This window comes from Thalassophryne amazonica, chromosome 9, assembly GCF_902500255.1.
Source record: "Thalassophryne amazonica chromosome 9, fThaAma1.1, whole genome shotgun sequence".
In the NCBI taxonomy this organism is placed as follows: Eukaryota; Metazoa; Chordata; class Actinopteri; order Batrachoidiformes; family Batrachoididae; genus Thalassophryne; species Thalassophryne amazonica.
Window position 1 is genome coordinate 36250820 of NC_047111.1, and position 27498 is coordinate 36278317.

Consider the following 27498-nt stretch of genomic DNA (forward strand, 5'->3'; position numbering starts at 1 on the left):
CATACACTGATTTTTTTTGTTTTGTTTTTTCCCCTCCCCTTTTATCACTGTTGGACACATACATAGCGTATTCATAACAATTTGGATGTATACATGTCATATTCTTAACTTGTATATAGTGTTTCAATGAATTTACACAGACTGCGTATTGTTGCCAGCGTACCCAACTTGCGCCCAACAATAGTTCCACTTGTGTGAAGCATGCAGCACCGTATCACTGATGAGTACCTGGCGATCACGTTGTAGCCCATGAATTACCTGATCCTCATTAGGTTGTACAGGATCAAGCATGCTTTCACAATGAGCTTGACAGAGGAGAGGTGATGCTACATGGTATTTAATATAACTTGGAATCTGTTAGCCAGGATGCCAGTTGCATTTTCTACTACCCTCCTTGCTGTAGTTGAAGATGCGTTGATTTGTCAGATCCTGGAGGCTGTATGGCTTCATCATGGTTGGCTGTCGGGCAGACACATTGTCCCATATGACAAAATATGGTACATCCTGGTTGTTGTTAGGAAGAGGCTCGGGGTCAGGGAAACCTAGGGTACAATTTTCAACGGATTCCTTCAGCTCAATGTGACTGTATATCTGCCCATTTAAGGCTGTAAAACCCCTCACTACACACTTTATACACTTTTCTCAAACAGGCATTAACATTTTCTCACTTTTCTGTCATGTGTAAACACTCTCAAAGTTCAAACCTTAGTAGAAAAATAAGACCAACCTGTTTTCAGGCCCAAACATTTGTTTGAGAAAAAATAGAACGTTTTCCTATAAATAATTATGATGGTTTTTAGAACTAACGAATTTAATTTTAACAATCAAACTACGAGGTTGGACACATAAGAAATTATTAATAGTGACTGACCAGTATTTCACAGTTCCTCTGATCGTGCCTCTTCATCCTGGCTCCGCTGCGCTGTAGCGTCTTTTTCCACTGAGTGACACCTCGGTGCAGGTGTCTTTTTCCGAGTGATGAACACAGTTATGGGTAGTTGTTGGCGCTCTTTTTTTTTTTTTTCTTCTGGGTGAGAAGATTCTTCTAAAAAGACACACAGAACACAATGCGCATGCTCTGCCTTCGCAGTGCCTCGACCAGCCTGCTTGATGAGGATGCAGAACACAATGCGCTGTAAAAAAAAAAAAAAAAAGCATGCAAAATTGGACTAAAAAAAATCTGTGAAACTGCGAAGCTGCGAAAAGTGAACCGCGTTACAGCGAGGGACCACTGTATTGGGACCCACTCTTTGGAGGACAGTGGCATGTCACGTGCCTCCCTTCAAGTGCCCCACAAGTATGTGGAAAGTTCCATCTTTGGAAGAACTTGTCAGCTATGCTGTACCAACCACTAGGAGTACTTCGGCAAAGTATGACCTCACTCACATATTTATCAATAATGGCTTGACAGACTTCTCCAACCACTATGGACAGAATGTTGTCCATAGTCCATCCATACTTCATAAAGCATACTTGTTCTCAGAGGCAAGGTGGCGCAAAGTCAGGGGCAGCTTCATGCTAGGCTCAGGCGGGTCTCTGAAGGTGTACTGCTTGGTTATCTTTTCCGCTTTATTTCCCTCTGTTTGTCGCGTTGGAAAGCTGTAGCTTTTGTGCTAATTTGATTATCGCTTGCTCTATTTCTTCTTCTGTTTGTTTTTCTGGGGACATTACAGCGCCACGCACAGGCCTGGCATATGTACTACAATGTTAAACGAAGCTTTGAGGCACAGAATTTACCTCGAACTTTTTTTTGTAATCGAATTATTCAAATTACTCGACTAATCGTTTCCGCCCTAGTTAGAAGATATGCAAGACAGATGTGATGCAGGTGCAGGGTTTGACACCACTTGTATGCAGGTGCATCTAAAAAAAATACTGATGGTTTTTTTTTCCCACTGTATTCTGTTATTTCAGAAAGTGAAAATAAATGATTAAAACACTTATAACTGGCCCATAAAGTGTTAAAACATTTGTTTTCTAACTGGCCTATAAAGTGTTATAAAATAAAACAAATCTGAGGGTCATCTGCCAAGTTCTGCCTCTTACCTGATTTGTTTCAGTAGCTGGTGAGATGAATGAATCACATATCTGCTTAAAGCTTGGAATGTTCTCCATCAGGTAGTATCATTAGTTTTCCACATAGTCACCTTCCATTTCCCCCCCCACACACAGCAACATTTGATAGGTTTTACATCACGTCTGAAGAAGTCTCTGAACTTCTGAAAAGTATGCTCATTTGTGCATTCATTACTTGGTTGTGCACCCCCCCCCCTTTTTTTTTTTTTTTTTTTTTGAAGGAATTAAAATTAAATGTTTAATTTAAATATGTTAAAAATGTTAAATATTTTTGAAGAATATCTTGAGGAAGACTTCAAATTTAATGTTTTCTCATGTAGGAAGACCTAGCAAATGGCTGGAGGATCCAAATTAATTGTAAATCGCAGGGCATTATTTTAGTTTCACAGGATAAAGTCAGCATTGACTTCAAAAACAACAAAAAAACCACAATTATTGTTCTAACAGAGAGAAGACACTTTCACAAGCCAGAGAACATTGTAAAAGAAATGAAATTACTTTTCAAAGGACATGCAAGTTATCGAGCTTTAGCTGAAAGTTATTCATAAAGGAATGCTTGAGCAAATGAAAATTAAGGTGTGAAATGCTGCTATGGGTAGCTCTGCAATACAGTGTCACCCCTACTAGCACTCAGCATGATGCACCACAAACGCACCACTTAATGCCTCACAGTTGCTGGTATTTGTTGCCGGTTACTTACCAGAGTGTGGCGACTGTTTGGAACATGTTCAAACCCTCGCCACTCTTCTCCACTCTTCATATTTTCTCCTTTTACGTGCCACTAATTTCCTTTTTTTTTCCTCTCACTCTCTCTCTAACTCACTCACTCATACTCATATATATATATATACACACACACACACACACACACACACACACACACACACACACACACACACACACACACACACACCATCTGTCTGACAGGCTAGAAAGAAAGCAGGCTAGGCATGCTAGCCTGTCTAGACAGGCTAGGCTAGAAAGCATCAGGCTGTTTAAAAACTCCAAATATTTGAGAGCAAGAACCGTCTGTATGTTGGTATGTGGCTCACGTATCTCTATTTCAGCTCGACCGTGGCTTTCAGAAATGGTTTGCAAATGGCACGATGATGTGCTTCCTTATTCGGGGAAATTTTTGGGGAGTACTTTTCAAAACCTTTATTTTTACATCGTAACATTAGTACTGCCAACTCTGACCAAGAGCTGCAACTTCAATGTCAGGGTAAAGTGAGAAAACAAACACTGCTGAAGAATGACTTGAGAACAGTAGTCAGTTAAATGTGTTCTGTTCATGTTTGTTTGCAAATAATATCAAGTATGGCACGCTGATGTTACTGATAGTAATCCTAAACAACAGACAGTTCATGTTGCTCGCACCATTTCACAATAAATCACATGAAATATATATATATATATATATATTTTTTTTTTTTTTTTTTTTTTACTGTCAAAGGCATGTTGTCAGTGTTACTTGCGGCTGAGTTTAATCTGACAACACAGGAGACATTAGCTATTTTTTTATTTTTTATTTTTTTTTTTGCTAAAAATTGCAGTTTTCTAGAAAGTTTCATGAAGAACGTACGAGGTCTGTCAATAAAGTAACGGTCCTTTTTATTTTTTTTTTATTTTTTTCAAAAACTATGGATTTCATAAGCTGAATAAAATCTTACATTTGCTGTGAGTTCAAGTTTAAATTGTGTGTTCAGGAGGTTGGGGATACTGAGGATTTGCTGTTTTTAAAGATTCTGTGAGTCTCTTCCAATAACCTGTTTAATAGGAATCCTTTTATTTTCATATAAATAGTAATAACACTGATTTTTGAAAATGTGAAATACTATATTCAAATAATGTAACATATCAAAGTGTAGACCCAAATGACAGTGTCTGTTATCAACTCCACATGTCAATCAAATATGTTTTAATTTGTGCCAAGTAGCTTTTGAATATTTGTATTGGATCAAGATTTATATTATCTCTACCTCAAATGTTAGTGTTAATGTTAATATAAAAAAATTGATTGATTGATTGATCTAAGTCGTCATCTCACATATCAATCCACACATTTCACAACAAACCTTAATGTCCCTGACTCATTATCAGTAACTACTGTAATCACATCCATATGGTTGTGCTCCTTCATGTATGCTAATTGTTTTTATTCCTTCCTATATTCGCGTGTATATATGTCTGACCATGTTGGATGAATGTCAGTCTTTTCCTTAAAGTAACTATTTGCGTGTCTCTGCATCTCAGTGTCAACCATGTCTTAACAAACGTACACTTTGTTTAAAACTAGACGAGTGTAAGTACACCTCTTTTACATCCCACCCTCAAACACAGCCTCATACAATTTACTTCATACTACTTAAGTTCCCAGTTTCTTATAGGAATACAAATTTACTATGGGCACTGCACTAGTTTGATCAAATGGAAGAAAACTATAAAACACTATTGAACGCCACACATATGCAGAGGACAGTCACGGTATTGGCAGTGAGTGCAGGCGCGTGTGGTGAAGCATTACAGCACTTCAGTTGTTGCCACTAGTTTATTTTCATTATCAGTTGATCTGTTTGATTATTTTCTGAATTAACCCATTAGTTGCTTGGTCCATAAAATATCAGAAAATGATGCTTTTGTTTCTCATAGCCCAAAATGATGTCCTCAGATGTTTCGTTTTGTTCATAACGCAGATATTCAGGTTACTGCCAGAAGAATAAATAAACCAGAAAATACTTGCATGTAAGATGGTGTACTCAAAGAATTTGGATTTGTTTTTTTTTATGAAAAAAAACCCCTCAACAATGACCAAAATTGTTGAATAATTTAATAATTATTCATTAATGTAATTGAGACTTTATATGATGTATCGGTCTTACAGTGATGCTCGGTAATTACTGTATTCAGCCTTCTAAATATGATGCTCAGTCAGTTCTAAACATCGTCAGTTGTAAATGTAATTTGGGATTTTCTCCATGCTGATGACTGCAACTGAAGATGGTTTGTGGCGATTTACTATTTTTTGCAGTTGTTGAAAAAGGAATGTCAACAGTACTTTAATTTTTTCTTCCTTTTTTTCCTCTCTGCTGTCTGTGTTTAACAAAGGTCATTTATCTTATTCTGTGTAGCATTCATTATATTAGGTGTGAACCGCATTCGGACGGAAAGTGCTCAACCTCAGCCCTGTTTCTTGTGGCGCAAAAAACAGCCTGTGGATTTTCAGTAGTCTGAATCTTCCATCTGAAGATCCCCCCCCCCAATCCTAATGCTCAAAATATTAACCATCTGAGGGCATTTTCTCCATTTTACTAGAATTTCAATAATTCCCCCTTTTTAAGGACTTTTTTCTCAGCAATCTCGGTTTTCTCAACTACATAATTGTCTGTTACATTGTGAAAAATATTTTGGCTAAAAGTATGAAATGTTAGAAATTCATCAAATCTTTAGAGAATATACGTTTTTATTCATGCAGTCATTCATGTTCAAAAACCAAAGTTGATGTTGGGGCTGTAGGCGAACTGCAGTGGGTCCAGGATGTTGCTCACCACGGTGCAGAGGTGAGACAGGACAAGCCACTCTGTGGTCTTCATGAGGTGGGAGGTCAGGGCAACTGGTCTGTAGTGGGCTGGTTTCTTGGCGTGCGGTGTTTTGGGAACCGGGACCACACAGGTCTTCCACAGGGTAGGGACCACCCCCAGGCTAAGGCTCTTGTTGAAGATGTGGCTGAGGACCTCACAGAGAAGGGAGCAGCTGAAGGGACTTACTTGTAGTATGTATATCTGCTCCTCTTGGATGAATAAAATACTTTTAAGATGACAACTTATGTTAATATGTACATATCTGCCTTGAAAAAACATACTGCACCATTCCTGAAGAAAATAATTGCTCTGGAAAGCTAACTAGAAATGTTTGTAGGTTGACAGGGCCATTCTTTTAAGGGTTTATGAGCCTTTACTGGTGTGTTTGAGTGAGGATTTCCCACTAACAGTCATTGGAGCCAAGTGGAGCTGCTCGCAGCAGACTTTAAGGATTGGATGTAAGTCAAAAATCATCTTGAGGAGATTCCCCATCTGTAAAATATTACAGATGGGAATTTTATAGTTTCAGGAAGTGGTTGAAGGAGGTCTCTGATGTTCTGCTGTTCTATTAATGGCAAACTATATCTGGACATGGTGGTAAATCCATGGACCCTAGAGAGTTAAAGTTGTCTTCAGCTTCTGTGTGAAGACCCTAAGGTCATTTAATTGTTCTACTGATTGTCCGCTGTGTTTGCAGGTCGACCTTTTCCAGCTGCAGGTCAACACGTTGAGACGTTACAAGCGACACTACAAGCTGCAAACTCGGCCCGGCCTCAACAAGGCCCAGCTGGCAGAGGTAACAGCACACTGAAAACTGCAACTGCATGTGTATTGTCATCACAAAGGTCCCATGCACAGTAATCGTGTCACAGAACTTGTTTGATTCTAAATAAATAAATGTACTTATGTTCTGTGACTAATCTAAATGTCTGTAACATAATTTACTCAGAACAAGAAGTTACAAGATGTCACAAATCTCCTGTGCTTATCTGCCCCTGTCTATACTAAGTTTTAGGGAAGGAGATCCCTAGAAATGTGACTGCCAACCACCACACAAGTGCTAACTTTAACTATTTGTGTTGCATCTTTGTAAAAACCTGAGTTCTAATCTTTAGTACTTTGAGATTGTCAGAACGGTAAGAGTACTGTATTTTTCAGACTACAGTTTGCATTTTATCAGTTTCAGAGGTCCTGTGATTTATATTCTGAAGCAACTTCTATATACAAAAAAAAATATATATATATATAATCTATGGATATAATCTGCTTGTAGTGTTGATTTAGTCTTGCGTTGGCTATAGTTCAAATGGTTGAACAAAAATATCCCATTAAACTTTCAGGAATTACTTTTTCACACTGATCATTTCTCTTTTTAGCCAGCTAAGAGAATTCTAAAATAAGAAAATTAATCTCCCTCAGTCATGTTTTTGGTCCCATACAGGGGAGAGTTTATAATACACTGTTTAGCCACAAGTGACAGCCTGTCTTCCACAGATGCATGTGTCTTGCTCCCATCTCCAAACATTTATCACAGTTTGTCACTTTCTTTGAAGTATATATCTTTCCTGTATATCTCGGGGAGGTATGCGGCTAGGAAATTGGCTGTGAAATACCTCTTGGTCTGGGAGAAAGGGTTAAGTTGAATCAAGGAGTGTTCCATTAGTGCCACAATTCAGCTGGTCTGTTTGCCTTCAGACTACATACTGCCATGACATTTTGGCCATGTGGTACATTCCCTTGGGCATGATCGATCAAGCAGATGCCTTAGTGTTGAGAAATACAAATGTCTTGAGATTTTGTCAAAGAAAGGAGATCAGTACATTGTTCTGAAGTGATTGTAAATTCCAATTACTGTAGAATGGTAAGCCTGCAAACAAAATTCAACAGTAGTTTGGTACTTCAGCGATTAAGAAACCCAGGTTGAGCAGTTAACACAATTCCATTGCCAATGGCTTGACCAGTGTCATGCTGTGGAGCCACCATTGTGCCCCGCCCCCCTACCCCACCACAGCCTTCCATACACACACATTCCATTGATTCTTTAGAACATAAATGTATAATTTGTTGCACTTGAAAGTTTCCCGGAGATTAGGGTTGAAAGGGGTGGAAAATTTCTAGAAAGTTTCCACTAAATTTCCATGGGAAGTTAAGCCGGGGAATATTGGAAATATTTCAGATTGGAAAGTTTGCATGGGAATAAATGGGAATGGATGATTTTCAAGTTGCCGCTAAAGCAGCGCCTACATGCATGGGTGATGTCACAACTCTTTCCAGTTAGGGAGACACGGTTTGCCGCTATTGTTTCTGTATGACAATATTGCTTTTTGTCCACACATGGACGAGTCACGTTCAGCTCATCAGATCTTTAGTTATTGATCCGTTCAGATATCGTCAACTAGGGATGGTTATTGATAAGGTTTTGTCGATATCGATGCCATTATCGATCCGATTCCTTATCGATTCCCTTATCGATATCTCGTGAATTTTGTACTAAAAGTAGGCTTTACAGGTTTTCTATGTACGAGGTCTCTTAGATAATAAACCGACCCTTTTATTTTTTTTTAACTATATGGATTTGAATGACATGCGATTACACCAATCATGCTTGAACCCTCGTGCGCATGCGTGAGTTTTTTCACGCGTGTCAGTGACGTCATTTCCCTGTGGGCAGGCCTTGAGTGAGATGTGGTCCCGCCCTCTCGGCTGAATTCCTTTGTTTCACACGCTGCTCGAGACGGCGCGTGTTGCTTTATCAAAATTTTTTCTGGACCTGTGAGGAATATCCGAGTGGACACTATTCGAGAAATTAAGCTGGTTTTCTGTGAAAAGTTTAACGGCTGATGAGAGATTATGGGGTGTTTCTGTCGGTGTAAGGACTTCCCACGGAGCGGGACGTCCTGCAGCGCTTCCAGGCACTGTCGTCGGCCTGTTTCGAGCTGAAAACATCCTAATTTAAGGCTTAATTCACCCAGGACATCGTGAGAGAACAGAGAAGATTCAGAAGAGGCCGGCATGAGGAATTTATGCGGACATTCCACTGTTTAAGGACATTTTTTTAATGAAAGACGTACGCGCAAATTCGCCGAGTCGTTTCCGTGACGACTCGGCAAATCTGTGTGCGCCGCGACAGGAAAAACACCTCCGTGTTGAAAACCATTTGTAGAATTCAGGCAGCTTTTAATGGCTTTCAACAAGTGAATAGCTGAGAAATTGTTTAACAGCTTGGGCATGTTCCAACTTGCCCGTTAAGATTTCCAACGGAGGTGTTTTTCCTGCCGCGACCCCCCGCGGTCGGGTCCAGCCCGACATGCGACTCTGCCCGCACGTTCTTTCATTACAAAATGACCGTTAACAATGGAATGTCCGAATAAACTCCTCATGCTGACTTCTTCTGAAAGTTCTCTGTTCTCTGACGACTTACTGCGTCAACAGAGCCTGAAATGTGGAAGTTTTCAACTTGAAACGGCGAGACGCTGCCGCCTCAAAGCGCAGATCGCCGTCAGGCGCCGTGGACCGTCCTTAAAGCGACACTACCAGACCAAAATCTCTCATCAGCTGTTAAAATTTTTACCGAAAACCAGCTGAATTTATTGAATGGTGTCCACTCAGTTGTGCCTTACAGTTTTGAAAAAATTTTTATCAAACAAAGCAACAGTCTCTGAGCCATTCCTAAACAATGAAAAAAATCGACGAGCGGGTGGACGACTCCTCACTCAAAGACTGCCCACAGGCGAATGACGTAACCGACAGGCGTGAAAAAACTCTCGCATGCCCACGAGGGTTCAAGCATGTCTGATGTAATCACACGTGATTCAAATCCATATGGTTTTTGAAAAAAATAATAAGGTCGGATACTTTACTAATAGACCTCGTATTTCCTTGGTTCTTAAAGTAAATAAATATGAAATTAGTCACTGTATCCTTGATCTCTGGACATAAATAAAAAATAAACAAAACTGTGTTTCGCTTTGTTAATTCAGACTGAATTCTATCGTTCTATCTTGACTTGTCAGAGAGCCGCGCAACGTTTGGAGCTGTGTGAACAGAACGGAGGACGATTCTCATTTCTTTCTCGCAACAAGACAGGAGTTCCAGTTAGTAACTTTAATCCGCACAAAAGTGAATCACAACTCATATTCGGGGATGAAAGTGGTGAAAAACAAAAAAAGCTGAAACCCAAAATTACCCCCCAACACCACCCGCACGAAAATGTTTGAATTCTAGAAGCTCTGAAATGCAATCTGGGACTATTCCAGACAATAAACTGGAGTGAGTGCTGAATCCATTTAGGTGAGAAAAAAAATACAACTTTCCTTATTCACATTCATTCCAGTAGTATTCTCTTCTTACTAGGATGCAGCAGTTTTCTAGTTTGGCACATAGTTCTGGAGGAAATCACTGAAGAAATTATCAAACTGAAAATATGGTTTGACCGAAACAAACTGTCATTAAACTTAAATAAGACAGGGACGAAATGGAGGTGTAAGAGTCACTCGGTGTTCACAGGAAACACTTATTTATTTCTGTATGTATTTATTTATTTATGTTAGTTGCTATTATATATTTTCTGTTGTGTTTCTATTCAGGTTCTTTTTGTCTCTTTCTCTAAAATTGTATATAATAATCATTAGATTATTAATATATAAGCAAAAATAAATTTAAGGAATATTACAATTTGAAAACAAATGCACCCGAACGTGATGACGGCTGCAATTGCTAAATGCTAACTTTTAACATTGAAAATGCCATAGACATGCTAACACGTTAGCATCGCTCCCGTTTTTAAGTTATAAAATACATCTATCAACTGTTTCAGAAGACCATAACAGGTCAGTTTAACATAGAAAAGGTAAATAATACTCACAGACGTATGCTCTTTAGGGTTTTAGCGGGGGAAAATTAAGCGAAAGAAAGAAATAAATGAAGCAATCCACCGAAGCATTGCTTCAATCTGCGAACCACGCTTTGATTGGTTCAAGGTTCAAAGCAAAGCCGCGCTGCAGAAAAGTTGATTAAGGACCCGCTGCAGGGTCTGTAATCAATGTAGAGAAATTATCATTTTCCTGACAAACACCCGCCAAAACAACGGCCACTCTGAAGGACCGATAACAGAATCGTTAAGCACAAAAGCTTATTGATGTCGGTGGATCGAATCATTTCTTAACGATACCCGAAAGGAACCGGTTCTCGATACCCATCCCTATCGTCAACGTTCGTGCAAGACATCAGACTTGGGAGGTAGAACGAAGTTGGACGACAGTCAAACGGAACGCTGACGGTACAGGAACTACGCAGACTATGAGGAACCATCAAGACAGAACGCAGAAGGGATTACGGACAAAATGAATTTGTCATCTGGATTAGTTCACATTTTTCAACAGTTTGAAAATTCTGACGAAGAGCCAGCTGCAGGAACGAAACTGGGCGATGGTTAAACGATGTCTCAAAGTCAGTGTAAGTCCAGGTTTCTTATTTCACTTTGGCTTCGGTGTCCTTTGCCATGTGACCGGGGCTTTACATTGATATTTACACCACTGCAGCACTCATTTGCATTCCTTGTGGGTTAATGACAACAAAATTACTTACCGATACGGCGTGGAATTCGCCTCCAGTGGCCATTTCTGTCTCTGGAAATCTGACAGCTGAGCTGTTGTTTCTAATGACGCCAAACACGCGAACAAGAGGCTCCCTAACTGGAAGTCTCTGTTTCAAGATGCTGGCACAACTTGAAAATTGCCCATTAAGGGGAGTTTAATGGAAAGGTACCATATCAAAGTAAAAATTATTTTGTAATAAGCACACATTCATCCAAAATAATGATTAAACATTTATTTGTAAATTACGTAAAGTTGAACAATCAATCCTTTTATCGAAGAACATAAAGTTGAGTTAAATATTACTCAAAAATGCTCAACAAAACTAAAATCTCCAAAGTCCCATTCAAAATGTTAGAACATGAAAGAACCTCTCTCTCCAAAAAAAGTCCCAGTCAACATGCACATAAACAAGCATCTTCTCTTTAACAACTTTCTTTCAGGCAGTGAGCTCTTAATCATCCCCCACTATCTCCTCCTCCACTTCCTCAACATCAGAGTCTGATTCCTCTTCAGTACCAGGCTTGTTGAGGATGGCTCTGTGTCAGGCTCAAAGAGCCTTAGGTTAGCCCGAATACTAACCAATTTCTCCACTCACATTTGTGAGCCTGTTGCGTAACTGTGTGTGTGTGTGTGTGTGTGTGTGTGTGTGTGTGTGTGTGTGTGTGTGTGTGTGTGTGTGTGTGTGTGTGTGTGTGTGTGTGTGTGTGTCCGCGAACAGGGACTAGTTTTGATGATGATGGTGGTATCTGGAGTATGATGGAGGCTATAAGTGCAAGGGCCTCACATCCACAAAGTCCCTTCCACCAGGTGGCTGCAGATATATGCTGGCATGACTGCCAGATTCCATCCCCTTCCCAAAAGCCCTGCTTTGTTCTGTACTATGGCAAACTGCCAAGTACTTTGCCTTTATCAAGGCCCAGGTGGTCTGACATGGTTGTAATAACCATTTAAGCACCGTTTATCTCTTCCCAAAAAGTAAATCTCCATCATATTTTGGGTCCAGCGCGTATGCTGCTGCATAAAACGGCTTCATGCAAAACTCCTGGCACTTTTCTAGCAACTTCACAACAGCAGTTTCCTCTGCTTTAAGAAATAGAGAAGTGGGGAGGACTGTCTGGATATCTTGTTTGAGCTCTGCAAAAAGACACTGGACATCTGATAAGATGGCACAGTTACCTTCTATCTTGGCTGTTGCTGAAATTGGTTTGAGGATTCCCAGACTGCTAGACGATCTCTCCCAGAACACATAATCTTAGATGACTTTCTTTACGTCACTTTCGATGCCTGCAGTCTGGGATATGGCTATCTCTTGCAGGGACTCCTTTCCATTTAGCAGACTGTCATACATGATGACAGTGCCACCCCATCGTGTGATGCTGGGAAGCTTCAGTGTGGTGCTTTAGTTTTGTTGTTGTTGTTGTTTTCCCCTTTTGCTTTGACAGATAAGTTGCTGAAGTTACTTGTTTGCCCTTCACATATCCAGGGTTCTCCCCAGAAATTTTTAGTATAGTGGTGCAAGCAAGAATAATAGACAAAAAAATGACACTTGTGTTGTAATATTAAAGTTCTTTTTTACATGTTTCTGTCTAAGTTAATACAATGAGTAACATTGAAAAGTTTAAAAACACAATGTTTGATGGACATAACATTTGCTCTCCTCTTCAAACATGACACACTGTACCTTTAATCCAGTAAGACAGGCATAATTTTTGTGTCATGTTGACAGTTTAGTTATTTTCTTTTTAAGATTTTTGAGTGGGATTGCATACTTTTTTAAAACAATATAACCCCAAATTGTCTTGTTTGAACAAGAGCTAAACCTGGAATGATTTGATTGTCAAACCAGTCCAGAATTTATTGCAAAGTAAGTTCTCACATACAAGTAATTTGATCTGGTGTCACTGGTGCATAAACACCAATAATAAAAAGAAAAAAAAAACTTCTGTAAGACGTAAATTTGCTCTTTTAAAGATGAAACCCTGGACGACAAACTTCTCTCTCTCTCTCTCGCTCATTGCGTATGAACGGTTTATTTTCTTACTTGTCCCCCCTCTGCCCGCAGCTACACAAGTAAAAAACAAAACATGAATTTGTCTTTATCACTGGTGGAAAATAAACTATATTTACCCAATAACAACGATCCCCAAGCCAGGTAATTTGGTTGTTGTGGGAAGAGATATTGAGGGTGATTTGTCGAGGAGAGAGAAACACAGACAGCAGTCAGTTTTGATATTTTGAGAGATTTGAGAAATATTTGGCATGTTTGGAGTGTGTATTATTTTGGGGGAGTATTTAGCGTGTGTGCTTAGTCTGGTGGTGGGTTTTGTTTTGTAAAAATGGGGCGTCTTATGAATGTTGAGCAAGTGCTTCAGTTGTGTATATATATTTTTTTAATTGGAGCAAGGCGGAGGGTGCAGTGTGTCATCTGAGTCTGAACCAGACAGTGAGGATTCTGATGATGGAGATGATCCCTATTTTGTTCTGCACGAGCAACCAGAGCAGGTGGATCCACCAACATGTGCACATATCTCCACAGTGGATCGGCTCATGCGCGCTTCTCCTAGACTCGCACGCTACAGAGCTCCTGGAATGCAGAGAAGAATGCAGACACACACTGCTCCAGCAGTAAGCAGGCTCCAGGGGTGGAGAACACAGGGGTTCAGGTAGAGACCCCCCAATCCAAAACAGGTTTTTCTATTGTTTTTTTTTTTGTTTTTTGTTTTTTTGGCCACTAACACAGTCAGGACAGTCTGTACCAACACCAATACAGATGCTGCAAAAACGAGGAAACATACACATGGATATTGAGGTGGAATATCTGTACACATTTTGGGGGCTTCTGGTGTGCATTGGAAAGGAATTCTTTTTTTTTTTGAGTGGCACAAATATTTGTGGAATTTTATTGCATGCAGATAACCACAAAAAATGCCTGAAGCATTTCCTGCATTTTAATGTGAATTAACTTTTTTATGCTCCATTTTTACATATACAAGGTCTATTAGAAAAGTATCCGACCTTATTATTTTTTTTCAAAAACCATATGGATTTGAATCAGGTGTGATTACATCAGACATGCTTGAACCCTCGTGGGCATGCGAGAGTTTTTTCACGCCTGTCGGTTACGTCATTCGCCTGTGGGCAGTCTTTGAGTGAGGAGTGGCCCACCCTCTCGTCGTTTTTTCATTGTTTAGGAATGGCTCAGAGACTGCTGCTTTGTTTGATCAAAATATTTTCAAAACTGTAAGGCACAACTGAGTGGACACCATTCGATAAATTCAACTGGTTTTCGGTAAAACTTTTAACGGCTGATGAGAGATTTTGGTCTGGTAGTGTCGCCATAAGGATGGCCCACGGCGCCCGACGGCAATATGCGCTTCGAGGCGGCAGCGTCTCGCCGTTTCAAGTTGAAAACTTCCACATTTCAGGCTCTGTTGACCCAGTAAGTCGTCAGAGAACAGAGAACTTTCAGAAGAAGTCGGCATGAGGAGTTTATTCGGACATTCCATTGTTAACGGACATTTTGTAATGAAAGAACGTGCGGGCAGAGTCTCATGTCGGGCCGGACCCGACCGCGGGGAGTCGTGACAGGAAAAACACCTCCGTTGGAAACCTTAACGGGCAAGTTGGAACATGCCCAAGCTGTTAAACAGTTTCAAAAGCCGCCTGAATTTTACAAATGGTTTTCAACACGGAGGTGTTTTTCCTGGTGCGGCGCACACAGATTCACCAAGTCGTCACGGAAACGACTCTGCGAATTTGCGCGCACGTCTTTCATTACAAAATGTCCTTAAACAGTGGAATGTCCGCATAAAGTCCTCATGCCGGCCTCTTCTGAATCTTCTCTGTTCTCTCACGACGTCCTGGGTGAATTAAGCCTTAAATTAGGATGTTTTCAGGTCGAAACAGGCCGACGACGGCGCCTGGAAGCGCTGCACGACGTCCCGGTCCGTGGGAAGTCTTAACAGCGACAGAAACACCCCATAATCTCTCATCAGCCGTTAAACTTTACACCGAAAACCAGCTTAATTTCTCGAATTGTGTCCACTCGGATATTCCTCACAGGTACAGAAAAAATTTTGATAAAGCAACGAGTGCCGTCTCGAGCAGCGTGTGAAACAAAGGAATTCAGCCGAGAGGGCGGGACCACATCTCACTCAAGGCCTGCCCACAGGGAAATGACGTCACCGATACGCGTGAAAAAACTCACGCATGCGCACGAGGTTTCAAGCATGATTGGTGTAATCACACGTGATTCAAATCCATATAGTTAAAAAAAAAAATAAAAGGGTTGGTTTATTACCTAATAGACCTCGTATTTTTGAAATTTACATTTTATATTTGCATTCTAAGTTATAAAAATGGTTAGTTTAAACAGATTTCTGGTTTTCACAGTAAAAAAAATAACTTTTTCTGATTCAAATTTTAGTTTTTGGGGTGATTTTAGGGTCACTGTTTTAATGCATGTCAGAATGAAAGAGAAACTGTAAAGTCACACAGGTGAGTTTGTGCTGACAAAAATGGCACCAAACAAGGCAAGGTAAACAGTTTTTAAGATAAATTATGAAGGTAAAACCAAAAGTAGTCAAAAAGCTCTAATACTCATGATTCCAGAGGGTTAAGGAGAAGATTGATAGCATGGGCAGCACAGCCTGTGGTGGTTATATGAAGGAGGGACTCCTCCACGTGTTCCCAGGCAACCTTCATATTTGCTGCATTCTCAATCACAAGTGCAAAAACCTTCTCTGGTCCAAGGTCATTGATGACCACTTTCAGCTGATCAGCAATGTAGATGCCTATGTGTCTGTCTGTACACTCTTGAATATAAGTTTAGGAGTGGTGATGATGTAGTTAATAATGTCCCTGAATATTTGACCATCCATCAGAGATGAGTGAAAAACAGTCTGCTTTGTCAATAGTTTGCTTGACATTTGTGTGCACTCTGCAGAACGCTCAAGGAGTTATTTTCTGTCAAATCTTGTCTTGGAGGTTATAGTGGTGGAACGTCATGCATTAGCATGAGAGCGTGACAACATATTGAGTCTCACACACTCTGCGTGAGACTTGAGAGCTCTGCATGTGATGGAAGTATGCACAGTGCGTGTAGGGGGCGTGGTCTCAATAGTCCAGCAATAGTTTCCCATGTGTACATGTGATAGCATAGATATCCAACTGTACTTGCATGATATCTGCTTGTTTTAGTCTTTTTTTTTTTAAATGCCCAGAATTTTGCAGCCCTTTCGGAGATCAAAGTGAGCACTGACTAATATATACTTTTAAGGTATTGGCTTGAGTGCACACTCACATGTTGTGGGCCACAGCAACCAGTAGCACACTGTTTGACTTTTCCTGTTTTTTATGAAATGGTGGAGGATGACGACAATGCTCTGAACGCGAATGCTTTGGAAAATCTGATGTGTGTTAAGAGAAGTTGGTATAAAAATGCCAATTACCCCCCCTCCCCCCGAAAAAAAAAGTCTTTCTCGACTTCTTCAGGATTTCTGGGCCATTTCTGAGGTCAGTGTGAATCTGTTGAGAAAAAAACTTTTGGATTGGGGGTGCAGTGGGGCCATCCTTGTGAGTTGAACCTTTCCTCAAATGCGTGGGAACCAGAAAAGCATTGTGGAAACTGCAAGCTAAAACAGTCATTGATTTGCTTTTTCCTACAACAGCGACCTTCTCTGTAATATCAAATGTCGCTGAAAGTACGTACCTGAATGTGGACATTTTGATTTTCTGCAAGTTTTGTATTTTCGGTAATAGTAAGGAAGTGTTATTTCTATGTTACACTGAACAAAAATATAAACGCAAAACATTTTGTTTTTGCTCCCATTTTTCATGAGCTGAACTCAAAGATCTGAAACATTTTTTGTATACACAAAAACCTATTTGTCAAATTTTCACAAAACTGTCTAAATCTGTTAGCAGTTCTCCTTTGCTGAGATAATCCATCCCACCTCACAGGTGTGACATCACAAACCATAATCATGCTGATTACACAGCATGATTATTGCACAGGTGTGCCTTAGGCTGGCCACAATAAAATCCCACTCTGAAATGTGCAGTCGTGCTTTATTGGGGGGGTCAGAAAACTAGTCAGTATCTGATGTGACCGCCATTTGCCTCACACAGTGCAGCACATCTCCTTCACATAGTGTTGCTTGTCAGTCAGATGCTATCGAATGTTTTGTTCACTCAAGTTGGTTACAGCAAGAAACGGCAGTCAGGCCGAGAACCCAGTGAGGATGAGGAGCATGCACATAAACTTCCCTGAGACGGTTTCTGACAGATTGTGCAGAACTTCTTTGGTTCTGCAAACCAGTTGTTGCAGCACCTGTCCAGGTGGCTGGTCTAGATGATCTTGGAGGTGAACAGGCTAGTATGGTTACACGTGGTCTGCGGTTGTGAGGCTGGTTGGATGTACTGCAGTCAGCATGCCAATTGTACGCTCCCTCAAAACCTGTGACACCTGAGCAGTGCTAACTAACACAGATTTGTGAACAATATTTGAGAGAAATGGGTCTCTATATAGAAAATGTTTTCAATGTTTGAGTTCACTCATGAAAAATGGAAACAAAAACAAAAGTGTTTCATTTATATTTTTGTTCAGTGTAGTTGTATCACCGCAGATTTGATCAAATAAGTCATCCAGATGTGGTCAACAGAATTGTGATCCTAACTGAGGCCTTCGGATGTTTAAAATGGTGTACATCTCATGCATTTCTTTGAGATGTGATTGGCAGAGTCAAAGGTTTGCGAGCCTGATTGTTACTAAAGAGACGACAACACCACTGTTACGGGTCCTTCTTTGAGCAGCCCTCATTAACAGTGCAACATTTCTCGTCTCAGGCCTTACATCCATTTTTCTGTTGATTCTGTGATGTATGCAGTGTGATGGGGCCCAATGCCACAGTAATTGGTTTGAGAGATTGTAAGGCTAATTTACTGCATCGACAGGTGGACTTCATATTGCCTTGCTTCTAGCTCTACCATCGTATTTGCAAATACCTCCTGAATTTAGCTGTGGGAGGAGGGTTGTAAGTTAAATGTTTCCCCAGACTTTTCAAGAGGGTTGGACCCTCTTATTAATGAACCTTTCACATCATTAATAAAAGCAGCAGTCAACAGTTCACAACTACCTACAGATGTCCCAGTGCTCAACCGTGATCAGGAAAATCAGGGGCGACTGGGTCACGCTGCCTCCTCCAGGCATTATAAATCCAAACACAAGTCAGACTTCAGTGTTGGCTGGATGAATCATTTCATACTGAAAAAACAAGAATGCTGTTTTTTTTCTAAACTTTATTTTACAGTTTTTGATTAACAAACATCAAACATGAACACACGGACACAACGGAATATATATATATATATATATATATATATATATATATATATATATATATATATATATATATATATATATATATATATATTATACTTAAACATAAAATAAAACCCACCCCCAAGGCTCATGATCAAAAATGAAATTAAATAAACAAGATCAGATACAAAAATAACCAGCCAGGAACCTCTCCCAGTATATTAAAGGAATTGGTGTTATAACTATGTTAAAATATTTTCAGCTATCCAGCGCAGCTGATGTTAAAGTACAGTGAAGAAAATAAGTATTTGAACGCCCTGCGATTTTGCAAGTTCTCCCACTTAGAAATCATGGAGGGGTCTGAAATTTTCATCTTAGGTGTATGTCCACTGTGAGAGACATAATCACAAAAAAAAAACGGAAATCCTAATGTATGATTTTTTTTTTTTTTTTTTTTAAATAATTTATTTGTATGTTACTGTTGCAAATAAGTATTTGAGCACCTGTGAAAATCAATGTAAATATTTGGTACAGTAGCCTTTGTTTGCAGTTACAGAGGTCAAACGTCTCCTGTAGTTTTTCACCAGGTTTGCACACACTGCAGCAGGGATTTTGGTCCACTCCTCCATACAGATCTTCTCCAAATCTTTCAGGTTTGGAGTTTCAGCTCCCTCCAAAGATTTTCTATTGAGTTCAGGGCTGGAGACTGGCCAGGCCACTCCAGGACCTTGAAATGCTTCTTATGGAGCCCCTTCTTAGTTGCCCTGGCTGTGTGTTTGGGGTCATTGTCATGCTGGAAGACCCAGCCATGACCAATCTTCAATCCTCTTACTGAGGGAAGGAGGTTGTTTGCCATAATTCCGCAGTACATGACCCCATCCATCCTCCCTTCAATACGATGCAGTCGTCCTGTCCCCTTTGCAGAAGAGCACCCCCAGAGTATGATGTTTCCACCCCCATGCTTCACGGTTGGGATGGTTTTCTGGGGGTTGTTCTCATCCTCTAAACATGGTAAGTGGAGTTGATTCCAAAAATCTCTATTCTGGTCTCATCTGACCACATGACCTTCTTCCATGCCTCCTCTGGATCATCCAGATGTTCACTGGTGAACTTCAAACGGGCCTGGACATGTGCTGGCTTGAGTAGGGGGACCTTGCTGCCCTGCAGGATTTTAAACCATGACAGCATCATGTGTTACAAATGTAATCTTTGTGACTGTGGTCCCTGCTCTCTTCAGGTCATTGACCAGGTCCTCCTGTGTAGTTCTGAGCTTTCTCAGAATCATTCTTACCCCACAAAGTGAGATCTTTCATGGAATCCCAGACCGAGGGAGATTGACAGTCATCCTGTGTTTCTTCCACTTTCTAGTAAATAATCATAACAGTTGTTGTCTTCTACCAAGCTGCTTGCCTGTTGTCCTGTAGTCCATCCCAGCCTTCTGCAGGTCTACAGTTTTGTCCCTGGTGTCCTTAGACAGCTCTTTGGTCTTGCTATGGTATACAGGCTGGAGTGTGATTGAGTGTGTGAACAGGTGTCTTTATACCGGTAACAAGTTCAAACAGGTGCAATTAATACAGGTAAAGAGTGCAGAATAAGGGGGCTTCTTAAAAAAAAATTAACAGGTCTGTGTGAGCCAGAATTCTTGCTGATTGGTAGGTGTTCAAATACTTATTTGCAACAGTAACATACAAATAAATTATTTAAAAAAAATCATACAATGTGATTTCCGGATTTTTTTTTTTATTTTTTTTTAGATTGTCTCTCACAGTGGACATGCACCTAAGATGAAAATTTCAGACCCTTCCATGATTTCTAAGTGGGAGAACTTGCAAAATCGCAGGTTGTTCAAATACTTATTTTCCTCACTGTATATCAGTGGAAGGGAAAACTTTCTACAAACTCTATAAAGGGACTCCAGGTCAGAGTGAAGTTTCTGTGGGCTTTACATATCTTGTATCTGTTTTTCCAGATGTAGAAAACATGGTACATCCTTCAACCACTGCAGAAATGACGGGGCTGAGTTTGATTTCCAATTAAAGTATAAGTCTGCGTGCGAGTAAAAGAGGCAAATGCCAAGGCGTTTGCTTGAAGATTAAAAACTTTGTGGCCTGGGGGCGGTATGCCAAAGATGGCTGTATGATAGTCAGGTGTTATAGTCTGGCCACAAATTTTAGAAAATACATCAAATATCTGTCTCCAGTAGTCGTTGAGGGAGGCACATGACCAGAACATGCATCCTGTTGTAGTGGGTATATAACTGCATCTTGGACAACTAGGATCTGTAGTGGGAAAGAGTTTGGACAATTTATCCCTAGTGCAGGCGATGGAGTACTTCAAAATAAATTAGACGGTGGCGTATACACAATGAAGAGGTATGAATTCGTTTCAAACTGTGTTGCCACAAATCTTCAGAGAGCTCAACTCCCAAATCTTTTTCCCATGCCATTTTAATTTTATCCCATGACCTTGGTTTCAGTTCCCGTATCATACCATAAATCACAGATACGCGATTCTGGGACTGGCCCCCTATGAAAAGAAGCGTATCTAAATGATTCTTAGATGGTGGACGAGGAAATGAGGGAAACTTTTCAATGGTAAAGCTGCATATCTGAAGAAATCTAAAATAATGCAATCTGGGTATATTGTGATCCTTTTCAAGTGTTTCAAATGAGATAAACACATTATCAGGGTACAAGTCACAAAAGAATATTAATCTATTTCTATGCCAATGTTGGAATGCGTTGTTGACCGGGATGGAAGAAAGAGATGATTATCTGCTATTGGGAAGTAAACCCAAATGTCTACTAAACTGTAACCATATTTGAAGTGCGGCTTTGACAACCAGGTTTATAAACGATGGACTACAATTGTGTGGTACTGACGATGTAAGTGTTGGTAACGGGTTGGATGACAGTTCCATTTGAACCCAGTCTGGATCCACTTTATTTTCATATGTATGAGTCCAATAAATTAATTTTACTATGTTAACGGCCCAATAATACCAAAGAAAATTGGGTAATCCCGACCCACCCGCATCTTTCGGAACTTCCAGGTACAACCTTTTCATCTTAGGGTTAGAATTGTTCCATATAAATGAAGAAATTAATCCATCTAGCTGTTTAAATGTTTTCATTGGAATAAATACAGGGATCATCTGAAACACGTAAAGAAATGTAGGTAAGACTGTCATTTTGACTATATTAATACGACCTGCCAACGAAAGTGGTATAGTTGACCATTTCCCAAAGTCTTGTTTTGTTTGCTCCAGTAGTGCGTTGAAGTTGTGCTTTTCCACGTTCTCCATGTTACGAGTAACTTTAATTCCCAGATATGCGAATATATTGTTCTATTTTGAATGGAAACTTGGAGTAATCCCCATCTGTGCAGCCAGTTGGAAAAAGCATGCTCTTTGATTAGTTCAATTGGTAGGCAGAGAGGTGTCTGAACTTTTCTAGTATCAACAATAACTTTGGAATCAGTACTGTCGGATTGGATATGTACAAAAGCAAATCATCTGCGTATAGTGGCGCCGTGGGCGATACCAGTGATACCCTCTTCTGCTCTAAGGGCTATAGCAAGAGGTTAGATCACAAAATCAAACAGATATGGGGAGAGGCCGCAACCTTGTCTGCAGGACCTGTGAAGCAGGAAATAATCAGAAATATTGTTATTGGTCTGTACAGCCGCAGTGGGTGCAGCATATATTTTAATGCATGTTAAAATGATGGTCCAAAACCATATTTTTCTAAGACGGTAAACAGATACTGCCATTCCATCCGATCAAATGCTTATTCGGCATCCAGGGAGACCACCACCTCAGGTCTCCTCAGATGCAGAGCATGGAGTATACAGGATGTTAAATATACACATATTATAAAATGATTTTCTTTCTGGGATGAAACCTGTTTGATCTGGATCAATGACTGTTGGAATTACACTGTCTATGCGGGTGGCTAATATTTTTGTGAGAATTTTACAGTCGCAGTTAAAAAGGCTTATTGGACGATATGAGCTACATGATAAAGGGTCTTTATCTTTTTTAAGGAGTACTGAAATCATAGCCTGGGTCATAGTTTGGGGTAATTTCTGTTGTTCAAAAATGTCCTGGTACAGCCGGCGAAGAATTGGTGCTAATTTATTAGACAATTCCTTATATATCTCAATTGGAAACCCATCAGGCCCTCCGGCCTTACCACTTTGCATTGATTTAATTGCCTGCACTACTACTTCTGTTGTGATACGTCTGTCTACCTGTAAACTAACTTCTGGGGTGATCATTGGAATTGTCAGTCTTTCCAAAAATGTAGTAATATCCAACGGGTCATCTGGTGGCTCCGATTTGTATAGAATTGCTTAAACTCTTGGTTTATTGTGTTAGGATTAGTAGTTATCTCCCCTAGCTCTGTCTGAATTTCAGAAATAGTGTTTACCGCTGTGGACTGTCTAATTTGGTGAGCTAGAAGCTTTCCAGCCTTCTCCCCGTGTTCATAAAATCTTTGCTTTGATTTAAAAAATAACTGGTCTGTTTGCTTAATGGAAAGGTTATCAAATTCAGTTTTTTTTCTCTGTAGAGTTGGGGCATCAGCATATTTACGGCCCACCTCTGCTATATTATCAGACAAGTCACTTAAATGCTGTTTGCGTTTCTTTCTCTCATAGGCTGTATGATATTATCTGGCCCCTGAGATAGGCCGTAAGGGCCTCCCACACTGTGGTTAATGGCATACCCGGTGTACGATTAAATTCCAAAAAACTATCAGTTTGTTGGGAAATAAATTTCTTGAAAGAATCCCTGAATAACAGAGGATCAAGTCGACATGTATGGCGTGGTCTAATGCACTCTGGGAATCGTATGTCCAGCTGCACTGGGCCATGGTCAGAGATGACTGTGCTATTGTACTGGCAATCCTTGACCATAGGAAGAGTCCTACTGTCTACAAGGAAAAAAATCAATCCTGGGAAAAAGAGTGGTGGACTGGAGAAAAAGTATTGTCTCGTGGTTGGGTTGTCTCCCTGCCAGGGGTCAAAAAGTGCATATGTGTCTATAAATGATTGGATAACTGTACCAGAGTTTGAAATCTTACTGCTAGTTTTAGGATTCGATCTATCCAGTTTTGGATGTAAAACACAGTTAAAATCACCCCCCACTATCAGTTGATTGTTGTTGAGAACTGGTAGTGCTGCTATAAATGTAGTTTAAAAAGAAAAAATGGGGTCATCCCAATTGGGTCCATATATGTTAGCCAGTGTTACTTGGGTACCATATAGCTTGCCAGTCACTATAACATATCTACCCCTGGAGTCACAGTCTGTGATGGAATGAATGTAATACCCTTTCTAACCAGAATCGCTGTACCACGTGATCTTTCATCATTTTTTGAGCAGAATAATTGTCCTGTCCAAGCTTTCTTTAGCTTTGTACATTCGTTTGTTCGCAAATGAGTCTCCTGCAAAAACATAGTGTCACTTCTTAATGTTTTTAAATGTGCAAGCACCCTAGTATGCTTCATGGTGTTAATGGATCCCCTTTATATTCCAACTCAGAAAACGAGTATAGGCTGACTTCTGCATGTCAGACATTGTATTTCTGAGGTAGACAAAAAAGAGAACTAGAACAAGTCCCTGTCCAACCACAAAACTAAAACTGAGCCTTAAATCCCTATGCTGATCTACTGAACTTGTTGAGATTGCACATCCTCCTCCTAGCATTGTGCTGCTAATCATCTAACCTGTTCTCCTGACAGGCCCCGACCAGGGCGAACTGTAATATATATATATAAATTGGAATGAACATAGAATAAAAATTGTTTGCATACATACAACCAACAACAGAAAACAAGCCAAGGTGTCCCTAAATGAGCCTCCCCACTCCTTCAAAGGCCTCTTTCTTGTAGCGTTTTCCTTTAGGCATTTTGTCCTTTGGTTGTTGGGGGGGCGGGGGGGGAGCTGTGAATATGACACACTGGTATTATTCCACTGTCAGAGACAAATATTGTCCCTCTAAAGTTGTTTTATGTAAAGTATGTCCCTTCGGCTGCTCCCTTGTTTGCACTCGGGGTCGCCATAGCAAATCCAAGGTGGATCTGCATGTTGAATTGGCACAGGTTTTACGCCGGATGCCCTTTCTGACGCAACTCCACATTACATGGAGAAATGTGGCAGGGATGGGATTTGAACCCGGAGCCTTCTGAACTGAAACCAAGCACATTAACCACTTGGCCACCACCAGTGTTATTTTTAAAAACGTTTGCCCAGGTCGGGAGCTCTGTACAAACACACCCTCACATGTCGCTGCTCGCTAGCCCCACCACCACCACCACAGCATTGCAGCTAATTTCTCCTAATTATAAACGAGCTTTGCATCTCACTGTGGCTGATTGATGAGCAGCATTGACAGTGAACTTTCTTCTGACAGACAAGCAGTGATTAGCTTGTAGAATTCACAGCTGCAGCTGTGCCAGACAAGGCAATCTGCTTATTAGTGTGCACTGTGCAGTGTCTCCCAGAGGACTGTCTTGTTGACCCGGTGATCTGTCTTGTTGACCCATGGAGTATCCTAAAGTTGGTTGGTGGGTCCAATTGCAATCTGCAGCATGATGGCTCACATGGGACACAGCAGACTGCAGTACAGGAGAGTGGGACACATTGTCTCATGGAGGGATATGAGGGTGAAGGATCTCCCCTTTCTTTCCCCTGATGAACTCCTCCTGTCCAAGGGCTGGTCTTCAGTGAAACCACAAGTGACCAGTTTAAATGAAACACTGTATCCTCATGTGAAGTACAGTGGGCACTCAAACAGTGCACCTTACATGTTTGACAAAGTCATGCAAATTATTCAGAGCTGTGTGCCCCCCCCCCCCCCCCCCCCCAAACACGCACGGACACACACATGAAAACTGTGAAAAGGAGTGGTATGAAAGAATCATACTGTATGGTGAATTTCAATGAAACGTCACACGGTGACAGCCAGATGCTGTTTTGGAAGGGAAATAATTCTAGTCTGACTTCTTTGAGGAGAGATAAGTGAACTTAATGTACAGAGGTTTACCATTTTAATTCCAGGGATTAAAGTTTGTTGTCAGTATGATGGATTTCTGTCAATTGAGCTGCCAAAGGGCAGGTTTCGCACTGATGCTGTTCTGACGAAAAATCTAGGCTGGACGCAAGGTATAAAATTTACCGTGTTCAGCAGTGCGACGCTTCTCATTGAAAGTAATGGGTTTTAGAGCGATGTGCAGTGCATTGACACACTCTGTGTGAAAGGCCCTTTACATCTCAAACGGGTCACGCTTTCCACATAAATACAAAAATTCTTGTTCCTGTTCTGCTCAGACTGCAAACCAGTGACACATCCAGATGGAAAGAAGCTGTTGTGGGGAGAACATGTCCTCCACAATACCCCTTGATTAAAGGTCCACTTTTTATGACATTTTTCATACAACTAATGTCTTATTCAGTGACATCACATTACAGTTTCTGGATGGCCTTAACATTTGATCAAGTCTCTCCTCCAAAAGTGAACAGTGAACACACAACCTTTCCATGATGTTTGATTCTCATCGGGTTCAAACTGTTGAACCTAAACACTTATGACCTTTAACCTTGGCCTTTCAGGGTTACCCTAGGTCAACGGGCAAAGAAAGGCAATGTATGACTTATTTAGAATTACAGGAACCTGTACATGTATGTTTACAGAATTTTACCTTTCAAGTTCAAAGGTCATGTGAGCAGTGGAAAGATGTCATGTATATCATTGCACTGAGTTTGGTTCCAAATTGGGTCAAAACCCTCATTTACATGTAGACAGGAAAACTGTACCACTGTATGCACTGTTGCTGCATGTGGGCTTAATAAAATGAAATTAAAAAGCACTTCCTTTCAGAATTTTGACTTTTCTTTCTCTCCCTTCATCTGTGCAGACGGTGAGTCGTCACTTCAGGAATATTCCCGTGAACGAGAAGGAGACTCTGACCTATTTCATTTACATGGTGAAGAGCAGCAAGAGCCGTCTGGACCAGAAAGCAGATGGTACCAAGCCACTGGACTGAACATCCAATCAGCAGGCTGCAGTCACTCTCACCATCAGCAGCAGCCTGTAGGCGACCACAACCGTGTCATCGAAAGCAACGACTCACAAAAATGCTCAACACCACTAAAAGCAGCAACCAAAGCAACACACACCCAAGTCCACATCACAGTTTATCCTCCTGCAAGACATTTCCACATCCTCTCTGCATAGACAGGTCCTACAGATTGCTCAGGACCAGGACTCAGTCTGCAAGGTTTCCAATCACCATGCTGTAATCGGTCTATAACTACAAAACAAAGGGGGGGGCAATGCGTCCAATCTCAAGTAACTCCGTTGAATGCAACGTATAATACAACTGCCTTAAGTGTCAAAACAAAACCTGTTTTGGAATAATTTGAGTATTTTTCTTTTCTGAGCTGAATTAAAATGTTCACCTTGAGGAATGCTTGTGCCAAACTAAGAATCGTGTTGGAAATGAATGACGCAGAGTTCAGTGTTTTCTTATTTGAGTTTTTGCGTTGGATATTTGGTTGAGCTGTGATTTTTCTTTTGAAAATTCGTATCTAATAGTGCAACTCATGATCACTCCTTTTACTACTTTTAAGTGGCAGAATATTCAGACGTCTTTATTTAAGGGGGAGAAAACTGATACATTAAATGGAATAAAAGCCAAGCTGATCCCAGAGCTGTTGTCTAATCTTTCAGCCACTCCTATTCCCCAAATGAACATTTTGATTGTGTGGAGTGATGGTGGTGAAAGATGTAGCATTTGGTGGGAACAGCTCTGTTGTGGTTGATTGGAGGGGGGGGTTCAGAATCAAATTCTTGAATGTTTGAGAGAGTCTTGTTATTTAAATCTGGTAAATATGGAAAAATTCACAATGTGGTGGGGAATGA

The 27498-nt window shown here is 40.6% G+C and overlaps 1 protein-coding gene across 1 annotated transcript in view; it reads left to right on the plus strand.

The window, feature by feature from the left end:
• LOC117516978 (histone deacetylase complex subunit SAP30L) overlaps positions 1-27080 on the plus strand; it is a 36605-nt gene extending 9525 nt beyond the window's left edge. Inside the window, exons 3-4 of the mRNA XM_034177874.1 lie at positions 6352-6450; positions 26492-27080. Coding sequence (XP_034033765.1) covers positions 6352-6450; positions 26492-26620 — 228 coding nt within the window. The 3' untranslated portion in view covers positions 26621-27080. The remainder of the gene's footprint in view (positions 1-6351; positions 6451-26491) is intronic.
• The last annotated feature ends 418 nt before the right edge of the window (positions 27081-27498 follow it).